The 22,582-nt window shown below is 38.9% G+C and overlaps 1 protein-coding gene across 7 annotated transcripts in view; it reads left to right on the top strand.

Moving 5' to 3' along the window:
• The window catches only part of PPFIA1 (PTPRF interacting protein alpha 1), a 53,988-nt gene extending 32,866 nt beyond the window's left edge, over nucleotides 1-21,122 (top strand). For 3 of the 7 annotated variants that reach the window (XM_071428359.1, XM_071428357.1, XM_071428356.1), the window contains 15 exons: nucleotides 1,405-1,434; nucleotides 2,159-2,310; nucleotides 2,905-3,077; nucleotides 3,191-3,284; nucleotides 9,194-9,275; nucleotides 9,396-9,596; nucleotides 10,362-10,424; nucleotides 10,958-10,984; nucleotides 12,370-12,545; nucleotides 12,644-12,741; nucleotides 13,678-13,853; nucleotides 14,359-14,427; nucleotides 15,892-16,057; nucleotides 17,318-17,388; nucleotides 18,706-21,122. In XM_071428359.1, the coding sequence (XP_071284460.1) occupies nucleotides 1,405-1,434; nucleotides 2,159-2,310; nucleotides 2,905-3,077; nucleotides 3,191-3,284; nucleotides 9,194-9,275; nucleotides 9,396-9,596; nucleotides 10,362-10,424; nucleotides 10,958-10,984; nucleotides 12,370-12,545; nucleotides 12,644-12,741; nucleotides 13,678-13,853; nucleotides 14,359-14,427; nucleotides 15,892-16,057; nucleotides 17,318-17,376 (1,566 nt within the window). In that variant the 3' untranslated portion in view covers nucleotides 17,377-17,388; nucleotides 18,706-21,122. The remainder of the gene's footprint in view (nucleotides 1-1,404; nucleotides 1,435-2,158; nucleotides 2,311-2,904; nucleotides 3,078-3,190; nucleotides 3,285-9,193; nucleotides 9,276-9,395; nucleotides 9,597-10,361; nucleotides 10,425-10,957; nucleotides 10,985-12,369; nucleotides 12,546-12,643; nucleotides 12,742-13,677; nucleotides 13,854-14,358; nucleotides 14,428-15,891; nucleotides 16,058-17,317; nucleotides 17,389-18,705) is intronic. The other 4 variants (XM_071428358.1, XM_071428361.1, XM_071428360.1 and 1 more) reach the window with 3 other exon arrangements.
• Nucleotides 21,123-22,582: the final 1,460 nt, after the last annotated feature.

Raw genomic sequence — 22,582 nt, 5'->3', positions numbered from 1 at the left:
TTCCCTTTAGATCCTAATTGTTCATTGAAGTCACTTGATCTGGTGTTTATGCTGTATTTGATGAGTTTTGTACCTGGCAACTGATTTGTGAAAGCTTGAAATCAAGAATTAGAGAACAAGAGCTTTCTGGAAACTTCAGCAAGAACTATCATGGATTATTAGACTGAGTTCTGCTGTGTCTTCTAACGTTTTAATAGAGAGTTGCATTGGGTTTTGATCATGTAGGCAAATTAGCTTAATGCCAGTGGTTATGCAGCTCAGTCAGTTGAAAGCCCCTCATGATTAAAAAGCATCAACATGATAAATGGTGAAGCCTACAGCTCTCTTGAGCAGTCCTTGTGGGCAGTTCATTCCATGTGGTGAACATTTTCATTTTTATGCTCATCAAATTTAACGGATGAAAGATCCAGTAATGGTAAAATGAGTCTGCAGTGCTTTGTCAAGAACTTGAGGAGGAACTAGATCATCTTTAAAGGTCCCTTCTATGACTCAGTGAACTTATGATTTAGTAATGTAGTACTCTACAGTCAGATTGAACAAAACTTTCCATATTAATGCTGCAAAATTTACATGTATTCTAAATCAAAAACAATTAAAAGTTATCCTTTGTGGGAGGAGAACAACATCCCTCCCCCCTGTCCCACTTCAAAGGGCACCAACTTTATTTTTGGTTGCAGGCTTTTTAAATAATGAGAGCTATTAAACAAATTATCTAAATTTAACTTTTGTCAGCATCAGTCTGAATAAGCTGTTTGTGTAACTCTTGCTCTGTGCACTGGCGGAGGTGGGCACTCCCTGGGGACTGAGGTTCAGAGGATGGAGAATAAAATAAAAGTGGTGGTGAATTCCTGCTCAAACATTCCCACACTGGAAAGCTGTAAAAAGAACAGAATCCTGTTACTGTATAGAAATTGGCTATTGTTGGCACTCTTTGACATTATTAAAGTCTTGGCTGCTTTTTGTGCAGTGTGGGAAACAGCTGCAGGAATCCCAGGATTATGTGGAGGGATGAGTACAGATGATTTATTAAGGCTCCTGTGGCTCACCTGGAGGTTGAAAGCAGATCTCACCTTTTCAAAGCAGCACCTTGCACCACCACACACTTTATTGGGGTTTTTTTGCTGCACATATTTTGTGCTAACACACTCAAACATCTCTGGTACTTTGGTAGATAACCAACTCTAAGTGTTTATTTTTTGCTTCCTTTTCCTCACTTCAGGGATACGTTTAAGTAATCTGTGATTTAAGGAGTACTTCATACCCAGTATCTCTCTGTGCCATTGTTGTAATTGTTGTTTATATTCTCCCCAAGGTGTTTTGTCTGTACTAGTTGTCTTAGTCTGTGCTACAGTTTACAATAAATACAGCTTTTCCAAATTTCTTTTCTTTGCATGCATCTGTCAGCCTAGTGATTTAAGGAAACACCGTAGAAAGGTAAAAATCTTTAGTTTATTTCATGGTGTGCCCCTTCATCTCCCTCCCTGTCCCCAAACTCATTAGTGGATAACAGGAACATAAAGCATTGGCAGGGTAGCTCTGTAACAAAACAAGATTATGGTTTATCATTTTAGCCTAAGTGTGGATTTGTTTTGTGGGGTTTTGTGTTTGTTTGCCTGTTTTTGCTGGTGTGGAGGACTGCTGTGCTGCTTTCTGTTTGCAACCACTGCTTTGTAGTCTTCATGCATCAGTGCTGAATTTTGAAAGCTGTCAGTGCACACACAAGTAAGTTATTCTTCTGTCCCTCAAACTTTTGTAGCCACAGGTATGTAGAAACTGACTTCACAGAGTCAATGATCTTGCTAATAATTCTTTCCACAGGTCTCTTTAGTTTTTCTGTCTTTGCACTTGCTTGAACTGGGGACAGGTATAGTCATTTTATGGTGCTGAAGGCATTACTTTAGTTCTTAGCCCTATAAATGAATAAAAGATAAGTGCTACTATCTCATTTCAGTAGCTAAGACTGAATTTAGGCATTTGTCACTGAAGGTAACAAGAAATTCAGAAAGAAATCAAGCAAAAAATAGGCAACTCCAGAATGGTAAGGGCAAAAGTGATCCTTTAACACTAAAATAAGATTCTTCCTTCCACTGTTTTGTGTAGTTGATATTGCCTTCATGTTTTGGCATTGCCCCTGAAGTTTTTCTTCCTTTCCCATCAGTCTCCAGCTTCCAGAGAAGAGGTACGAGATGACAAAACCACCATAAAATGTGAGACATCGCCCCCTTCCTCACCTCGCTCCTTGCGCCTGGACAGAGTCCAGAAAGGAGCTCTGCACACAGTGAGCCACGAAGATATCAGGGACATCAGGAAGTAAGTGAGCTGGGAATCACTCACACCTACCAGGAATTCAGTGTTCCAGCATCAGGATAAAACCCCAAACTGCAGAGCTGTTCAGCCTGTAGGATTTTAGTCTGAGTGTTAAAGTGTTTCTCCAAAGTCAGGAGTGTGAACACATAAATGGGTGATTGTTACGTAAACATTAGGAATGTAGATTTTGCTAATGTTTAGAAATGGCTTCATGGGAATGCTTTTAGTACTCAAAGTCTGCATTAAGTTATCTTCGTGCTTGGGATATGAAAAAGGTAGCTCTTAACTCTTTAAGTTTTTATTTAGCTATAAATTGAGAAATAATTTGCAAAATTGCCATCACTTTGATTGACAGATACCCTTTTCAAAGTACCTAAGGATCTGAGATGGAGTCTACTCAAGTATTTTGAACTTTGTCTGCCCCTTTCAGTCAGCGACTTGTGCTATCAACATTTCTTTTCATAATTCATAAAATTAAATGAAATTAAATGTCATTAGTGAGTTACTGAACTTCGATTAACTTGCACAGAACCCTGAGCTTATCTCTGGTGAATCTGTTGTCTATGGGCTCCTTTATGACTCTTTTTTTTGGTACAGTTCAACAGGTTCACAAGACGGCCAAACAAGTAATCCTAGTAGCAGTAACAGCAGCCAAGATTCCCTTCACAAAGCCCCCAAAAAGAAGGGGATCAAATCCTCCATTGGCCGCCTCTTTGGCAAGAAGGAAAAGGGACGACCCGGACAGGGAAGCAAGGAAGCTCTAGGACAAGGTTGGTTTGTTTTTTCTTACACAGTGAGAGAGATGGCCCTGGGGCTTGGGTTTTACACATTCCTGATCAGTAATATTACAAAGGATTAAATTGAATTTGGGGTTTTTTTGTAGGTGGCCTGGGAGAAGCAGATGGTTCCTCTCAGGATGCATTAGGCCTCAGCAAACTTGGAGGTCAGGCAGAGAAAAACAGGAAAATGCAGAAAAAGTAAGTTGTCAAATATTTTTAATCCTGTGTTATTCATGTGTTGCTTTGTTTAAAAATGCTGTGGTTTTATTTTTTAGTTTGGTTTTGGGGCATTTTTGCCTAATATGGTGCTATTGCTAATAAGCCTCTGTAGATTTTTTTTTTTAACTATTTTTCCAGAACATTAATAGCAGCATAGGTCATGGTAAATTTGAAAGGAATTTAAGCTGAAAACTTACAATTGGACTGCTGTAATAAAGAAATTAGGAGATAGAAGTGGACTCTTACCAAATTCCCCTAAATTTATTATATTTCATACCTGCTTTGGGAGGTATTAAATGTAATAAATTATAAATACCTTTAATTCAAATGGGAGATTTCCCAAAGTTGTCCTTGGCTGTTCTTTGCTCCAGACTGTGGAGGAATTGACAGAAGGGAAGCACGAGATGCTGTGTGCAGACATCCCTCCCTGTGTATGAATTTGCTGGATCCTTTCTCTGTCCCTTTGTGTTGCAGCTGCTGGCAGCTTCTCTCTTCACTAATTTTTTCACTTCTTTTTACAATTGTCTGTTGAAATCTTTTTCTTTGCACCATATTGCCCTGGTTTCTTCAATCTTTTAAAATAAATTGTGACCTTTTCTCTTTTTATGGCACCTTGTATGCAGTTACTCTTTCCTAGTCCTGAGAAATTTTTCACTCTGTCCCAGAAAATCTTTAGATTACTGCTCACCTTTGGAGTGTCTGTTTGCATGCTTTGTTGTTTCCAGACTTGGAACAGATGAAGCAAAGACTAATCATAGGTGAAAAAGAGATATTGCTACTGGTAAAAACCCTGACTTGATGCTTATATAAATATGAGTGTTTCCTGTATTCCCATATAAGTAGGATCAGGCATTCCTTGCATGTTTTCCTGCAGTGCTGAGCCATATACCTTAAACTTCTGCTGCTTCTGTTCTGTTCAGCTGTCAAAAAACTGGTGAAGGTCAGACTTTCCTTGCCTTCTGAAGACAGACAGTAAATGTTGAAAAGAAAGGGTGCTAATTTTTCCTTTGAGAGGGATTTCTTGCAGTACCTAAGTTCTATTAACTAATAAGAATAATGCCTGGCGGCTGCTAATGAAAACCAGCAGCATGTTGGTTTGAAAAGTCAGAATGGAATGTGGGTTTGTTTGGATAACAGAAGGCTCAGCTGTTTTTCTTCAGACTGCTGCTCTGAAGGCAATCATATATTATTATGATCTGGTATTTTCCCTTTTCTACAGTGCTTTAAAGTCATACCACATCTTGGTTGAATAAATAGTTTTAGTCTGGTCATATCTAAGGAGTGGTAAGGTCTGTTCTTTGAGCAATATAGGTATTTCTCAATACCAGCCACAAGTTTCATTCTCAAGTGAAACAATCCATACTGTCTTGCTTTAAGAAATGCAAGAAGTGCAGTTGCAGATAAATCATGGCTTTTCTTGTAAACATTCTGCTTTTCAAAAATGTGCTGGTATTACTTAAAGTATAATTTATGGCCGCATGTTGCAGATTGCTTAAACGGCAGCTGTCTCTATTAAACAAATGAAAACTTTTAGTTTGGAATTGCCTTCCTTAGCTCTTCCAAAGCCCCACTCTATCTCTTCCACAGCCACTTTAGGTACTGAAGGGAGCTTTAGGGTCTCCCTGGAACCTCTGTTTTCTACCACTCAATGAAATTAAAACAATCTAGATCTATCATGTGAAAATCCCAAGTAAGATGCTGTCATGCCATTGTTCAGAACCCTGAGGGGTGTTCTGAAAATGGGAAGCAATATTATCACAAGGGGTCAAAGATGCCTTGCTGCCTTCTTGAGATGCTCCTTATCAAAAAGAAAAAGTGGTAGAGCTGCTCTGAATTGCTTTTCACTCTGATATTGGAGGAGGGTGGGTTAAAACAAATTCTGACTGGCTGTTTGCTTATAAAACCTTGTATTCAGCAAAAAGAATTCCAGCTACCTGAATGCTTGGAACAACGAGAGCTCATTCTATTTATAACTGTCTCTAATCCCTATTTGCTCATTTATCTTTCTGATTTCTGCTTGCTTGTGCACAAACAGGCTGAGGGCAGTGTTCAGTCTCTGCTAACAAAAATGTATTTATAGTTACAGAATTAAATTAGAGTACACATTATTTGTCTGGTTTTGTATGCCTTTGAGTTCAGTTTAATCCTAGTTTTATATTTGTCTTTCATTATTTTATTTTCCTTTTGTTTACCATTTGATGTGGTAGTGCAAAATCAGGGTAAGTTTGTATTTGTTTTTATTAGGATTGTTGTGCAAGTATGATAAAACTAGTTTGGATTTTTTAGCAATATATTAAAACCTCCATCCTTTCTTCAAAAAAGTCTGATCATAAGAGGAAATACTAGATTCAAAAGAATATATTATGAAAATGTGTTGCTGAAATAAATCCAGTGTCACCTAGTTTGGTGTCTTGTCTAAATTTGCATGGTGTGAGCTTTTATAGTGCAAATATTAAACCCTCTTAGATTAGTTTTGTAATCTGGGATTTGAAAGTTGCTTAGCAATAGTAAGTATTTGTGTCTCCAAGGTAGATGTGTTTCTGTAAAAGTGTTGTTTGGTGTTTACTAAACCTAAGTGATTCATAGTCCTGTGTTCATCTCCTGTGTGAGCTGTGGTAGTGACAGTGTTAGCCACAACTGTGTTTGTGCTTTTCTGGCTACAGCACCACCAACTTAGTACTGTATTCACCAAAAAGGAAGGCAACCCTAAATTTAAGAGAACTCTCACACACAAAACACTTACTACATCCCCAAACTCAGTCTAGAACAAGGATATTAACTTTCCCCTGATGCTCTGCCTATTTCCATCTCATGTTTTACAACTGTTGCTTCTCAGTTTTTACACCCTGAAGCTCTGTCACTTCCATCACTATCACTCCCTTCCCCACACTGCAGTGTTTACTGTTTCTGAACTTCTTCCAAATCAATCCTCTTCAGTTCTGTCCAAGAAATCTGGGATGCAGCATTCCCCTCTGGCTATGAGCTCTCCATGTATCCATTCCCATGCTGTCCTAATCCAGTGGCCAAGTGATCCAGGCTGCTTTATTTTCCTTGTGGGTGAGCGTGTGCTCTCCTGCCAGGAGCCCTTCTGAGCACAGATACTTCACACGGTCTCTGGAGGGTCCTGTGCACTCTCTGCTGCACCAGGCACCACCTGCAGCTTTGTCATCATTTCTCACTCCCTGTGACCACAACTTTTGTCCTCCCCAGCTGCTGTGAGATGCCTCTGGAATGTGTCTAACAGCGAGCCTTCCCCCCTTGCAGCAGCATGCTTGAGCTCCTCTTCCAAGGGAAGCTCAGCCAGGTTATTTATTAAGTCTCCAGATGTCTCTCCCTTGGTTTTGTCACCCAGGAGTTATTTCAGTAGCCAGCTACTCTTTTGGCACTCTTTTATCCTTCACAGGGCCAGGTTTGTACCAGCTGTTAACACTGCTGACACCACTGCAGTATTTTTTTCCTCACAAAGATTCTGGATTTGGCACCCATTTCCTAACTGATAGAAATAATGGTTGGGCTGTGAGACTCAGTTGTGATCTCTCAGGGATCTGATCACATTTTACTGGAATGCAGTGAGTGTCTTGGTGGAGTTTGAAGGGAATAGTGGAAAAAGAGAACTCCTCTGCTATAGGAAGAAAACATCAATGCATCATTTGCAGATGAAACAGCAGCTGCTTCTGAATTCTTCCTATGAGATGTTTTGTGCCTGGGCTGCATCTTGAGCTTTGGGGTTAAGGATTTCCTGTGCAAGCAAGTTTATCTCTCACTGCATATGAACTAATTCTGCAATTAATTTTCCGCTTCATGGTTGCTTTCCTCTTTGGATCCATTGAATAATTTCTGCATAAACTTATCTCATAAACATTTTTCTTTGTTTGTTTTTATTTTTATGTGTTTTCCTCCATCACACAATTATTTTCTTCCTACATTACACCATGAGTTTCAAGTTGGCATCATAACTTCTCCTTACATTTTTGATGTATTCCTTGTATTCTACTCCAAAGGATTCACTGTTTCATGGTTACCATGAAGTATACCACGAGACTTATAGAACTACCAGAAATGATACTGATACTCTCTGAACTCCACACAATACAACCACTAAAAAGGAAGGCATAGACACTAATTTGGAAGCTAAAGTACTTGGAAGAAACTTTGTGTTCCTTTCTGGCAAATACAGTATTAAGCACATTATTCTTTTCTTACCAAACAGTGTTTCATATGATCGTATTATTTTATTTTTCTAATTTTTAAATCTTTAAACAACAAAGAGAAGCAGAACGAAATGTGTTTCGGGCTAATTAATTGTGGAATGAATGTAATGTGTTCCACAGTAGCAGGGAAATAGCTGATCCTTTATTCCACATTCAGAAATATGTCTTTGAAATGTACAAATATATCTAAGCTTTTACAGTCTTTTTTGGTAGGGAAATTCAGCTGCTGACTGCTGAACACTGTTCCACCTTAATGGATGGATCCCAAAATGGTACCTGAATGATTATTTGTAACCAGTTGTCTGGCAGTGCCTTCCTTCCTCCCCCTTTCCCATTCCTGGAAAGCACATTTAATTAGCACGAATTACTGGGAGGTTCTTCCAGAGCAATAGGAATTTATTGGTGTGCAGGTGAAAAAGTGCTATCTATGGATAAAGCAGTTGCTAGTATATTTATTGCTTCATTATTGCTTTTTAATATTTAGTTACCTACCAGTATAACATAAGGATCTCACATATGTCTAAAGGAGCTGAATGCTGCATTTCCATTTTGTAGGAGCAGCAAAACTACTCCTTGTCTGTCAGTAATCACTCTTTAAGGTGCCTTGTGTATTTTAATACTTATAACTTCTAAAACTGTTATTATCTTAGATCTATCCACTGAGACAGTTCAAAAGGCAAGGAGATTTTATTTGATTGAAATAGTGAGGAAATGGTAAATACATAATGTAAGGTCTTGACTCTGTAGTATTGCTGCATATCTTAATTCTACACTTGCAGGCATGAATAAAGAACAGTAAAATCAGTCTAATTAGGTGCAGTTGTTTTTTCAGATTTTCAAAGGAGAATGAGTGGAGATTTAACCATATATAACTGGCTTTCAAAGGCAGTGTAAAAATGATTTTTTAAGGCTTTCTCCATGTTTTCAGGCATATCCAAGCAGCATTGCATGCTTATACCTACAGTGCTAGTTTTTGTCCTTTGTTGTATTAAACATTTTTTGCAGCTATTTATAGGGACCTTGTGAGCTTCCATTGTCTCTGGGAGCTGAATTGTCAATATGAAATTTCAGGCGCTTCTGTTTCAGCACAACAAAGGAAATGGTGTCATCAGGGGAGATGAAAGCTGAGTTTCAGTACACAGCCTGTCAGGATAGAATTGCCAAACACAGCTCTGGTTGTGTGAAGCTGTGCCAGACGTTCTGACAGGCTGATGTTCACCAGTGGAATGGTCACTGTCCCAGTGTCCAGCCCTGACAGCATGATGGACAGGCGTGTCTGATGTGCTCATGTGTGGCCACAGGTTTCAAATCTGCACATGCTGAGGAAAAATGACTGCTTTGGTTCAGCTTTGCTGGGCAGAAAACTGAGCAGCTGAGAATCTCATTGCCAAATAAGCCTGACATCTTCACTTTGGGCTGGGAGTGTCAGTAGTGACTTCAGAAACTGGGTTCTGAAAGACAAGATCCATGTCTCTGCTGCTCTCAGATTTCCTGCCCAGCTCAGCTTTCATCCCTACATAGTCCCTGTACATCTGCTGTACCTGCCTGAGGAGGTGTGTCATATAAGGCTGGCTGGGAAAGGAGAGTTAAATTATTGGAAAGAAGATAGTGAAGTGAGTGCAGTGCTGGAATTGTAGCATCCATTATTATAACTAATGACTATTTCTGTAATTGTAGGCACGAGTTGCTGGAGGAAGCCAGAAGACAAGGTTTGCCTTTTGCACAGTGGGATGGGCCCACTGTGGTGGTGTGGCTGGAGGTGAGTGCTCCTCCCAAAATGAATAAAAAGCCCCCTCAACGTACAGACTTGTAAAGACTGTGTGTGTTTGGAGGCAGGAATGTTTTCCACATCCTGTTCACTCCCTTGTCTGTGTTGCAGCTGTGGGTGGGGATGCCAGCCTGGTACGTGGCTGCCTGCCGAGCCAATGTGAAAAGCGGTGCTATCATGTCAGCCCTGTCTGACACGGAAATCCAGCGGGAAATTGGCATCAGCAATCCCCTGCACAGGCTCAAGCTCCGCCTGGCCATCCAGGAAATCATGTCCCTAACCAGCCCCTCTGCCCCTCCCACCTCAAGGACGGTAAGGAAACTTACTTGTGCAGCAATAAACACCTAGAATTTCCCCACGTTTGACTGTAAACTTAGAACTGAACTTGTGTTAAGAATTTCTGGAAAGGAACACATTATTTAAATGTAGGCCGTTCCTTCCTTTCATGGAAATTAACTAAAGGAATAACTGCAATTTTCTTTCTTGAGGAATAAAGAAATTTATTTCAGTCTAAGTATGCCATCCAAAGTATTTAGAGTATGTGTTATTTTGGCCTCCAGAGAATTTAAAATACAGACGAAGTCTACAAGTGTGTACAGAAATTTGTAGGATAGTTGGAGGCTCTTTTAATGTAGCTGTAAAGCCATTAACTCCAAATAATTCAGACTACATGATCTAGGAGGCACCTGTCTCTCTCTAGTAAATTTAGGCACGTAGTGGGAATTTTCTCTCATGAGTCTGTCTGCTCTGCAGTCTAAAGTTATTCCTGGGGCTATGTGCTAGGCTACAAATGTATTTTTCGGATTAGAGCAGAGCTGAGTGTTTACCCGTTAATGAAATCCTGTCAGCTGTTTCTGCTGCTCAGTTTTGTTAATATCTGTGAAAGAAGTTGATCCCTGTGAACAGGCTTTTATTGCATGCCATGACTGTCAGTAGCTGTAGCTGACCTAAGAGACCATTGCTTTGCCCATGCCTGCTCCTTACATGTACCGATTGCTTATCTGTTCTGCAACCTCTCCTCTTTGTTACTGCTTTCCTTTCACTGGATGGGATTGATTCCCTGTGGGCTCATGTTAGACCACGGGAAATGTCTGGTTAACACATGAAGAGATGGAAAATCTTACAGCCACACAACAAACGGTTAGTTTACAGTGTTGCCACTTCTCTTCCTTAGAGTGCTTTTTCCACTTCTTGAGCATTTGAATCAAATACCTTTTGGTCTTTTTTTTTTTTTCTTTTTTTCGTTTCCTTCAAATTAATGCACTAAAATTCTGGATCATTGCTTCTTCTAACTCTTAACCTTGCAATCTGCATTTTGATAGCTTTTTTCCCAGAAGGGAGGAAGAAAAAAAATCAATGTTGATAAGATTGTAAACAAAACTCTAATCTGTAAATGGAGCTCTGATTTGATTGACAAATAGACAAATTGAATTATTGGTGCAGAAATTTCTTCTCTCCAGAAAACTTAATCAGTAAATGGGGTTTGCAACTTCTCATACAAAAATAAGTGCCTTGTGTATAATTTTTTAAATTGCATGATGCTTGGTTTATCTAGATTTTTTTTTGGTATGCAGTAGATTTAGAGTCTTGCAGTGCACCATTAACTTTGACCTCCTTACTAAACTTAACCACTAATATGTATGTGTTCTTTTGCTTTCCTAACCACCTAACAGGAAGATGAGGAGGGAAGCTGGGCTCAGGTTGGAAACTTTATCTCATATTACAGACTGTATGTAAACTGTCACAATCATTAGAGCATGAAAGAATCTGTTTTTCCTTTAGGCCAGCATCTTTTAATGATTCTGGGTGTGACCTGGGGATTGGGAGAGGGGGAAACTGCAGCCTTATCTCTCTACAATGCACACTTGGGAAATACATGTGATTTAAATATTTTAATGTTTTGGTGGGGGATGGCTCTCTGAGGAAGCCAGAATTCCAAGAGAAATATCTGCTCTGTGTAGAATGTCCCTGTCCAACCCAGCCACCATCCCAGGTGTGCCACAAGGTACCCTGGGCCTGGATGGTTAAGCAGATTTCTATGCACTAATTCTGTAATTCCCCTTGATTGATTGTTTTGCCTTAAAGTGGTAGCAAATCCTAATTGTGTTCTCAGGCATTGATGTAGCTGAGTATTTATACAGGGATAGAAAGGTAACTTGGGATTTACCCATGATCCATATCTTTGCACAGTGTGGGCTCTTCTTTCTTGGCTGCCCTCCAGCTTAAAGCTGGTTTAAGTCCCATTAACTACATCTCAGCTACTCATTGGTTGATTGTCAGTGATAACAAGTCGAGAATAAGGAGCTCTGTCACTCCTCCACCTTGTGATGGCTTGGAGAGGTGCATTTCCTTTTGGCCTTGCTCCTTTCTGGAAGGTGCTTCCTTTAGAGGAGAAATAAAGCTTTTGCCTCTTAACAGAAAAATCTGAATTATTATGCTTTTGAAAAAAGGAGCTCCTGGGTTTTGTTGCCCAAGGAGGGATTAGATGTATGATTACAAACTCTTATCTTTATAGATGTTTTCTCTAAAAAAATGCCTGGTGATTTGCAGACCAAAAGTGTAATGAGAAAAGTCTCTTTTAGGATAAGGACTAGCATTTAGAATGGCTTGTTCTTTGGTAACAGGGTTTTATCAGTTTCTGAAAACAGCTAACTGTATATAAGAAGGCCTGCAGTTATTTTTCTGATATCTTTTCTTTATAAAGTCACATGAAAAATCAGATTCCCCTCCAGTTTTCAAGAGAGAGAGAATTTACAACATCTCAACACAATGAAATTCTATGGCTTTTGCTATCCAACCATGTAGATAAGTCTTTCTGTAAAATTTTATTAGCTCTTGCATATTTTGTCGTGCTATTTTTTGATATAAATTGAGGCAGTTTTACTTGCTGATGTGAATATCTGCACTTGCTTTCCTCCATGAGGGTGACTTCTTTGGAAAACACACGTGTAGTATTCAGTATTCTGATGTGCTTATCTTTACAGGCTAAGAATCAAATAAGCAATTTCTTTAAACTATGCTATCTAAAGCAGCTTTTCTTTTCTCATTGCAATAAGCTTGTCCCTTATTTTTTTTTTCAAACCAGACACTAGCCTATGGTGACATGAACCACGAGTGGATTGGCAATGAGTGGTTGCCAAGCCTGGGGCTCCCTCAGTACCGCAGCTACTTCATGGAATGTCTGGTGGATGCTCGCATGCTGGACCACTTAACTAAGAAAGACCTGCGTGGGCAGCTGAAAATGGTGGACAGCTTTCACAGGTAACGAGGCTGAAACTGGAGGCCTCACCACAGTTAAGTGTTTCCATTATCTCTAAATATTTTTTCTGATTTTTTTTTTTTCCCTCTGGCCCAAACAGGAACAGTTTTCAGTGTGGAATTATGTGCCTCCGAAGACTGAATTATGATCGAAAAGAATTGGAAAGAAAAAGAGAAGAAAGCCAGAATGAAATTAAGGGTTAGTGCATTGTCTTTACCTCAGTCTGATTCTGCTATGTTTTCACTGATCAGCCTCAAAGATCCATAGACAAAGAAAAGGCTTTAGAGGATGGAACCATTTATAAAATATCAAGTGTTAAATGCACAAGGTGTGTCTGGATGTAGGCCCTGAACCCTGAATGATAAACCACATCATTAAATCACTTACTTATGCTACAAATGTGAACATTTTTGCAACTCGTACTGCTCTGAAGTTTGAAACGAAATGTTTTAGGAGAATGAGAGTTAAGAGCATGTTGGGGCAGGGGTGTCCTTATTTTCTTCTTTTCCTCCTGTTTTGACATAACTTTACATCTGCATAGATTGTAGTTTTATTGTTGCTTGTGGCTGGTAACTTTTATTGTCCAGCAGTTGATGAAAAAATATCCAAGTGACTTAGGTAATTAAATCTTCCAGATTCATGATGATTTTTGTAGAAGAGAGAAGGAGTAAGAGAAAGTAGGGTGGGAATTCATGGTTTTCCAAGATTTGCCATAGTAATTTTGTTCCCTGCTTAATATCAGAACCATTTTTTGATATCAGAGTTTAAAAACTTGCTTAGAAGGTTCTGTCCCTGCTCTTTCCCTTTCCTTTCAAATCATTGATAACCTTTTGGTGGTTAACTTGGTAATTGTGCCTGAGATCATTCCCAGGAGTCACAACTAACTGGCAGCACTGAGCCAGGGTTGTGGCTAGTGGGTTGTTTTTCACCTCCCAAATGGAATGGGTGCGTCTCTTGCATCTAGAGAATTGCTCCTTGGAATATTTAAGTTACAGTGTGAAATGTCTTCCAGCAGACTTCTAATATGTTTACTTTCCACTTCACTCCACTCCAATCATGCAGTTCATGACTGGATGATTTGGTTCAGAGAAGTGGTGTTGTAATGAGTCTGGCACTGTGGTTTTGCCTCCCCAGATGTCCTGGTGTGGAGCAATGAGAGGATGATCCACTGGGTGGTGTCCATCGGCCTTAAGGAATACGCCAATAACCTGCTGGAGAGCGGCGTTCACGGCGCGCTTGTGGCCTTAGATGAATCCTTTGATTACAATGCATTGGCTCTCCTGCTGCAAATCCCCACTCAAAACACACAGGTAACCAAGGATGAGGCACTTGAGGCCTCCTAGGAAGGTTAAAAATGGATGCAAAGTTGTCCATTGTCACATAGGTCAAAAACTTAAAATCGTGCTTTTCTAATGGTTTTCTAGTTGTTAATAACAATTGTCATTGGTAAATTTGCTTGAGAAAAAAAGTGTTTGAATCTTTTCTTCACAGCCCATCTTCACAACAGTAGTGTGAAACTCATCATTTTTGTTGTTTCCTAGTTTTTACTCTGAAATAAATTAAGTTTGAGGCAGAGTCATGAACTTGCATATCACAAATAGAGGAGAGCTGTTAAGTTTTCCTTAAATTTTTAATAAGTTACAAATTAAATTGTAACTTTTCAAGTACTGACCTTTCAAGTATGGAGTATGTTTATTAATCTGATAAGAAAGCACTAAACAATTTGGGTCCTATTAACTTTTTTAAATCATTATAGGTTACTAATTACTAATCTTTTGGAATTAACTTCCATTTCTTTCATACCACAAACTTCAGGCTCGTGCTGTTCTGGAGAGGGAATTCAATAACCTCCTTGCTATGGGCACTGACAGAAGACTTGATGAAGTAAGTTACTCGAGTTGTTGACCCATTTTATGGTCCTGGAAACTTTACCAGAACTGTTCATTGAAAGAATTTAGCCTGAACCTCTTCAAGCTTTTGACAGAAACTTTAACTGGAAACTCCTTGTCTCTGAGGGTTTCTAAATATACAGCAGGGTTTGTGTATTTTGGTAAGATGACTTTGAATATGAAAGTATTGGGAAGATTTGCAAGTTTGGTTTTCTAGCTCATGTGGTTAATGTCTAATAGCAGCACTTTGGGCTGAATCCTCTTTATCTAAAATATGGGAGAATTAGTGACCAGCATTGCAATGAACAAGCTGTGATAGAGAAAGGCACTTTATCCTAAAGAGCAGTATTTCAAAGAGCTTTGAGTGGTTTTTAAGAAATCATATGTTAATTTTGATTCATACTGGTGCAGATGACCACCACTTTGTTTACACATCAAAGTAATTTCTGTTGGGCAGACTGTGATCTTACTGTACAAATTGTGCAGATCTTGTACAAATTGTGCATTGAAATGAGTGTAGAACTCTCTAAGTGTGAAGCTGTTCTGTGCACCAACATCACGGAAGAGTGTTCCATCTTTAACCTTGTAGGTTGCTCAGTGAACAGATTGAAGCTGGTGTTACTTCCCCAGGAGAGCCTTAATTAACTCCATGCTGCCTCACTTTTGGTGTTGATGGGATTTGATGTGGTAGCACATGTAGGCAAAAGTGTTGCAGATTAAGGCTGAAGTGACTAAACCCTTCTGTGGTTAACCAGCTCAGGAAACCAGTCTCAAAAACATTGGTGCTGGGATGAGGAAGAGGACAGGGGAAGGGGAAGCTCCTGACAGCTCTGTTCCCATGTGCATTTCTACCAAGGTCTTAAAACCTATCAGAAAGCATTGATGGTTTTCTAAATTATTTTCCTTGGAGATTTCAAACTGCAAAAGGAGCTTTAAGGGAACAGATGTTTGCTCTGTTTTAGTGGCACAGGGCAGTTTGATCATGAAGATCTCTCCAAATAATATAGACACTTATCTCCTAATTGTACAAGGGAATAAATCTGAGCATTGAAAGGATTTAACTGGTTCTAAATGGGAAGCTGGCAAATGGAGTTGCCCAGTGGGTATATTTGCATTGACACAGTACATTCTGATGTACCAAAGATGTTTTTGGAAGTGTATTTAACTGTATTTACTAAGTGTAGCATTCTATTTCTGAGGTGGGAATATTGCTTGAAAGATGCAGATATATTAATGGGGGAAGGAAAATGCACTTGAGTAATTAAATTTCATTTACCCAAGTGCTTAAGGAAAACCCTGCTTGGCAATGCAGTATTTAATACACTTACTTTTTATTTCCTCACAATTGCCTTCTTCAGTGGTGATACATTTACTTAAGTTTGTCAGTAATCCTTTTAATGTCAGTAACAATCCCCAATAACACTTTTTGCACTGCTAATGTTGTTTGTCAATATGACAGGATGATGATAAGAGCTTTAGGAGAGCACCTTCGTGGAGAAAGAAGTTTAGACCAAAGGACATAAGAGGTTTAGCTGCTGGATCAGCAGAGACTCTTCCTGCAAATTTCAGAGTTACAACCTCAATGTCTTCACCCTCTATGCAGCCAAAGAAGATGCAGATTGATGGTATTGATTTTGTATAATTTTAAGCATGATGTTCTTTTTTTTTTTTTTTTTGCCTGAGATTCCAGAGGAATTAAGTCCAAATGACCTTTTTGCTGCATAAAAGCATCTGCCTTGTGCATGGTTGTATTTATAACACTGTGTTTAACCATAGGGTGCTTTGTCATTTCAGGAAGCTGTACTAGAGGTGGAGTTTCTTTTTTACATCACTGGAGTAACAAAATGAGAATCATAGCTAGAAATAAATGTAATTTAGGAAAGTAAAATGACAGCTTAATAGGAGTCTTTTAATCACACAATGCATAATTTCTGATTAGCAGCAATTAGACTAATATGAACCCCACTTCTGAAATGCAATAAAATGCATTCAAAAGTGATGTGAATAAACCCCCTCAGATAATTTTGAGATGAGTAAAACTTCAGTAACAGGTGCATTACCCCCTCTGCAGTGATCACTTCAGTATTGACCATAGTTGAAATCACTGTTTTATTCATTGCTGTGTACTTAATGATCTTTGGGTATATGTGTGCACACACAGATATGAGTTAAAAAAAATCCCAAACCAACAAAAGCAGACCCCAAAAATCCCACCTGGAAGTGGAGGTTGATCACCTGTCACATGAGGGATCTTGTCTGTTTAAAAACCGTAACTGTAGCAACATAAGAATAAACTTTGACTTGAATTTAGTTTACAAAAGACACACAGAAACAAATATGAAATGTTTTTTTATTGGAACAGACAGGGTGAGAACACAATCTGTTGGAGTTGCCTCAGGTTCTGAAAACTCTTATTTATTCATAAAGCTAAAAAAACCAATTTTTGCATCTGATGCTACTCTCAGTAAGCTCTTCTAAATTTTAGGTACTGTCAATAGCACAAAATATTTACCAAAATTCATGTGGAAAACTCTATAAATGAAAGTAGGTTAAGCCTACTTTTTACCATGTAAAACCACTTTCTTTTCCAAATATTAGACATTTACAAAACTACATAAGGTGGTAAATAACTTAGAAAATCACCTTTGCCAATTTCTCTGTGCTAGCTGGCAAGCAGATTTTTTTTAGAATACTTTTTGTTAGCCTGTGGAACAAGAAGTGGTTAATATGCAAACTGTAAAATAAATTCTGCTTTTCTAACTTGTAACCTTAGAGTTGGGTGAGTACCAAAGCTGTAATCACCATTGCTGTGGAGGTTTTTTTTTTGTTTTGAAAACTAACATGCATGCTGTGTTCTGCATGTCTTCCCATGCTTCTTGGAATAGGCAGTGTATCAGGAACACAAAGATTGGATTCTGCCACAGTAAGGACCTACTCCTGTTAAAGCCTTCTCCTGGTGAGTAAAGCTGATAGGAATAACACTGAAGCAGCTATTTATGAAATAAAGCAGCAGGGATTTTCCTACAGTGGTTTTACACACTTAGAAAATAGTCCAGGTTTTCAGGCTAGGTCATTATATTGGAAATCCCAAGTTTATTTCCTACAATAAGACAGAGTGTTGAAATACTGGGTTTTGTCAGAACTGTGTTCCTGTGAGATTTTTAAAACAGCTTCAAAAAGGACCTGTGCTAAACAGCTCTGTAGAAAGTGTTGAAATCAAAGGCTGGATGAAGCACAGCTAGTGGAAGTGGGGAGGGGGGAAGAGAATAAATTAGGGATGAAAAGACAGTAATCCATGTGTGACACTGCAGCTCAGATTGTTGATCTCTCAAAGTCTTTGCTTGGTCAGAGCTGTCCCACTAAAGCATGCTTCAGTACTGAATTGTTACAGGGATAATTGCAGTTTCCCAGTTCCTGGACACTCCATAGCACTGTGATTGCTTGGGCTGGCTGCTTGGATTTAGCTACCTGCAGCCTCAATTTGGGGAGCAGGGCTGTTGATGTGTTGTAACACAAAATCCATGTATTCTGGCTTGTGAAAGAGCTGTAGTTCTGTCTTTCTCCAGGATCTGGAATGTTTCTGCAGCAGCCTCTGCTGTATTTTCTCATGGCACAGTACTTCTCTCATTTTGCAAGCAAGCCCAAAAATGATTTTTTGTCTTTTACTACAATGAATTTTAAAAAATCAACTCAGTGGCTCTTTCCCCCTCACTGATATCTTTCATGGACTGTAAATTGCCTGTCTTCTCTGCTTGCAGTGTCTTTCTTCTTACTGGTAGCATCCCTTCCAACTCATGTCTTTGCTTCCTCAAATTCAGAACCATTTTGCATGTATGAGTTGAGTTCTAAAGAGTTCTTACATGTGAAATGCTGAGAGAGGAAATTCCTGCATGTAGCAGCTCAGACCACATGAGTGTGTCAGTTCATACATAATCTCAGGGGCTCTCTTTAAAGTATTTTTAGTTGTAAGAAACTGAAGTTTTGAGTCTCTCCCCCAGATCCTCCTCCCTGGTTCAGGATTTTCTGTAGTCAGATGATGTGGGATGGAAATCCTCAAGGCAGAAACATTTGCCCTCATTGCTTTATTTGCATTGCAGCTGGAGATTGCAGGAGACAATAAAATGATATCCAGCATGGCATGGCAGTGATTCAGTGCATCACTGCTGAGCTGTTTCTGACAATCTTGGAATGCAATGGTGGTTAAAACCTGCTAATGGAATCTTCTGTGTTTTCTTTTCTTTTTGTGTGTTGTTTTTGTTTGTTGTTTTTGCAGTTTACCCACACTATTTCTACCGGTGATATGCAGCATTTTGAACATTTGGAACCCTTAACCTGTTAATACTTGTTAAATGGACACTTTGAGATATTTTATTACAGAGTTTTTAATTAGCAAATAAATTCATGAGTACTATAGAGAAAATATTTTAGAATCTAAATGTTTCTTATATTTATGTGACTTGTCATTTATATAGTTACTTACTTTTTCTGTTTCTATTCAGTCTACAAATCAAATCATTGCTGATTTTTTATTCTAATTTTAGTCTTTCCAGCTGAATGTACTGTAATGCTTGTATGTATATGTCCCTATGAGCAATATAGGGTTTTTGTAAATTATGCAGTAACTGTAATTATCATTGTTTTTTAATAATGAAACTGAAGGTGAAAAGGATTTTAATACCTTTGTAAAAGTATCATGACACCGAGCAGTATATATTTTGTCTTTTGGAGCGCTTAGCTTAGATCTGAAAACAAGTCCAGCTTTTTTTCAGGTGAGCCTTTGTTGACGTAGGAGGGACGGTACACGAGTGTTGTTCTCCTCAGAGCTGTACCTTTCCACACAGAGGATGTGTCAAGTAGTGGCAATTTTTCTGTATTTAAAGTAGAAGTGGTTGGAAAAGCTGGGAGGAGCTCTTCAGCCTGCAGGACGTGTTGTAGGAGCGATTGCCTCAGTGCTCACACCCTCTGCTGTGTTTGTGCAGCGCCTCTGCGCAGTGACTCAAAACAAGCCATAAACCGAGGACTCTTTTTATTTTTGCTTTTCCTTCCCTGAGGAAGACAGACTTCATAATGATTCCTGGTCGTGAGCCACAGGCCACAGAGAGGTTTTTTTTTGTCCTAGACCTTTTTCCTTGAAAACACTTGGTGGAAAGATGCTGGTGGAACCAGTTTTAATGGACCAATCCTAAAGCACTGCAGCCTCCTGTCAAATGAGTAGTGAAAGATGAAGGTACAATGGGCTGAAAACTAAAGCAGTGCATCTTCTACTAAAGGCCTTACTTTTCTTATGTAAGTCATCCTATGTGTTTTGTAAACTTGTTCTAAAGACTTGTCTGGACTTTCATTTGGATGGTTGTAGCCATTTTGGACTGTATGAGTAGAAAATGTATCTGACACTTGTAAATGGCATATTAAAAAGCCAGCAAGAATCTGTTCAGATGGTGCATTATTTATTATGCAACAATATATATAGCATGTCTTTTTTCTTATTGTTTTCCACTTTTAACTTGCTTGTAAAACTGAAATTCATTGTTACTGTTCTGTTTTTCTATTAATCTTTTGTGTATTTTCAGATTATGTAACAATATGTACAGTCTACTTTTGAACTATTTTTATCACAGTATTATTTATTGCTTTCAATAAAGTACTGATGCATTTCCACTGCCAATAAAACACTATGGAAAAGCTAAGATCTAATTGTATGCAGGCAGAAACTTTGCAGTGAGTGGATATTGTCAATAAAGCGTCTTAATGATTGTTTGCTGCCCTGTAGATCTGGTTTCAAATGATGACCTTTTTCCAGGAGCAAAAATATTCAGTTAGATGTGACATTTTCTTTGGAATTGTTGGAGTTCACAAGCATTAATATCAGTTTTCTGGAAAAAAACTGCTTTATTGCCTACTTCTACTCATCTTTAGAGCTATGATTTGCTTTTTAAAATAATAAACCAGACCTGACACACAACTTCAGTGTATTCTGGTCCACATGGTGAAGATGGAAATGCTGTCCTAGACAGCAGCAACAGTTGCTTTGGTAATAAAATGAAATCATGGCCATAGTGATATTTGGGGAGAAACATAGGAGTTGAAGGAACCAGTGCAAAATGGGGTCACAATAGGGCTGTTCATGTTAATTTTGGTATATTTGTAAACCATTTCATTGAGTAGAAGACAGAGGGATAAAGTTGCAGAATGATGAAAGGAGTAGTAAAATGTATTTCATCATGTCCTCCAGATCAACAGCAGGACGTGGAATGCCTGGAGAAACACTGCCATGGATGCTCTAAACCTTGTTCAGTGGTGCATCTCTGTTTGTCTGGCTTGTCTGTACGAGTTGCTGTCTGTCCATTTGCAGTCTCTTTTATATTCTCAGAGAATCTATCTTTCTAGAAAAAAAACCTAAAATGGAACTGCAGAAGGAAATCCTGACTCACTGCTCAGCTAAACTTTGCTGTTTAGAGAAACCTTGCCTAGGCGTTGCTGGTCACTGATGTGAGTGATAGTAGGTGTTCAAAGTCATGTATTGTTGCTTCTCAAAAGTGAAACCAATGCGGGATAGACTTGTAAAATGTGAACAGAAAATGCGTTTATTATTTTGAGGCTGTAAAACCTTAACTGTTATGGAACAATGGAACTGACATGAGAGGTAGAATAAATGAGTGAAATGGCGAAAGCTTTCACAAACTGGCAAAACTGCGTGTGGTGACTTCCTTCTGAGTTACACAGCAGAGCTGTGCTGGAGAGATCCAGAAAAACGTGTCTTGCTCAATTTTAATAACTCCCACACACCCTGCTCAAAGAAAACTGCACATGGAAAAGGCACCTGGGTCTGTTACAGTGAGCTTTAGATAATGCTTGATTAAATACAATGTTTTGTAAATTGCCAAATGTCTATAAAGGCTTTGGTTGACAAGAGGGCTGTAAAAATTAAACTATGCGTCCTGTCTGCACGCTTCAGAATTATCTGAGTGAACTTTAAACTTGCAATTTTTGCATGTTTAAAGGACAGGGACTCTCAAAACAGATGTTTCAACTCTGTCTTTTAAACCGCTGTAGCAGTGTGTTGTCTTGTGGACAGTAGTGATTTATCATGCCAAGATTTGGAGAACGGGTAAATTAGTTCAAAGCAGAATTTATTTTTAGAGCTTGGTAGGCTAAAGATTGAGAGGGAGGGGCAGCAAAATTAATTTTCAGGTAAATAAAAAACTGACACTATATGTTTGGGGGTGGTACTTTTAAAAGAAGCTAAAGAGTCACTTTGCCTTTAAAAGGAAAGTTTTTCACTTTCCACTGTTAGGGTTGTAGCTTTGGTGCACAAGTTATTCAACGTTTTGTTAATTTCATTGTTAATAGTAGGGGACTTGGGAGGGAAAGGGCAATTGTAGTTAACTGAGGTGGTAGTACCTTTTGGTTTTACAGGAGCTGTTGGAACAGATGGGTGAAAAGTGATATATAAATGTGGTTGGTATTTCTACCTGTACATGGAGGGACAGGTGAAGACTCCAAAAAGACACAGAAGAGACAGAAATAATGCCTAAAGGATTGAGGTTCTCTGCACATGTGTTCTCTAGCAGACAGTGTTTTTAGAATAAATTCAGCCCTTTTCAAATATGCTGTATTCAGTTTTTGGGGTAAATTGCACTGCATGTAATACAGGATAAAGTAACAGACCTATTTATGACATGAACTGGCTACATTTGGAATTAAGTTGTTCTTGTGTTCACCTGGATTTTTTATCATCTTGCCCTCTATTACAGCTTGAATTTGTGTGTTTATCTGTAGAAACAGCGTTCCTTGGGGTCTTCCTCTCCTTTAGAAGACGCGAACAAACCATCACCTCATTCCACAGTGTTTTAAACCCCCGTAGTTTCCATTTTGGCATCCGTTTCATTTGGATCAGATCCCGGCCACGGGGGAACCTTTTGCCCACTGATAAAAAGCGATGAAAACCCCTGGGGACGGAGTAGACGCGACTTCCAAAACATGACGGTGCAAAAGTGAGTGCTAAAAAAACAAAGAAGGATATTCACAACTGCACCAGCAACTCCCCTGTGGCCATTTTAAAACTACTGATGCTGCATTTTTTGAGAGAAAGGGGGGACGGAGCAGCTCCAGAAATAAGCATTTATGATAGAAATGAGCACTTATGATGG

The sequence above is a fragment of the Agelaius tricolor genome, unplaced genomic scaffold, assembly GCF_023055355.1.
Source record: "Agelaius tricolor isolate 1412-34295 unplaced genomic scaffold, bAgeTri1.0.p SCAF_5, whole genome shotgun sequence".
Taxonomy (NCBI): domain Eukaryota; kingdom Metazoa; phylum Chordata; class Aves; order Passeriformes; family Icteridae; genus Agelaius; species Agelaius tricolor.
This window is presented reverse-complemented; position numbering and strand designations above follow the sequence as displayed.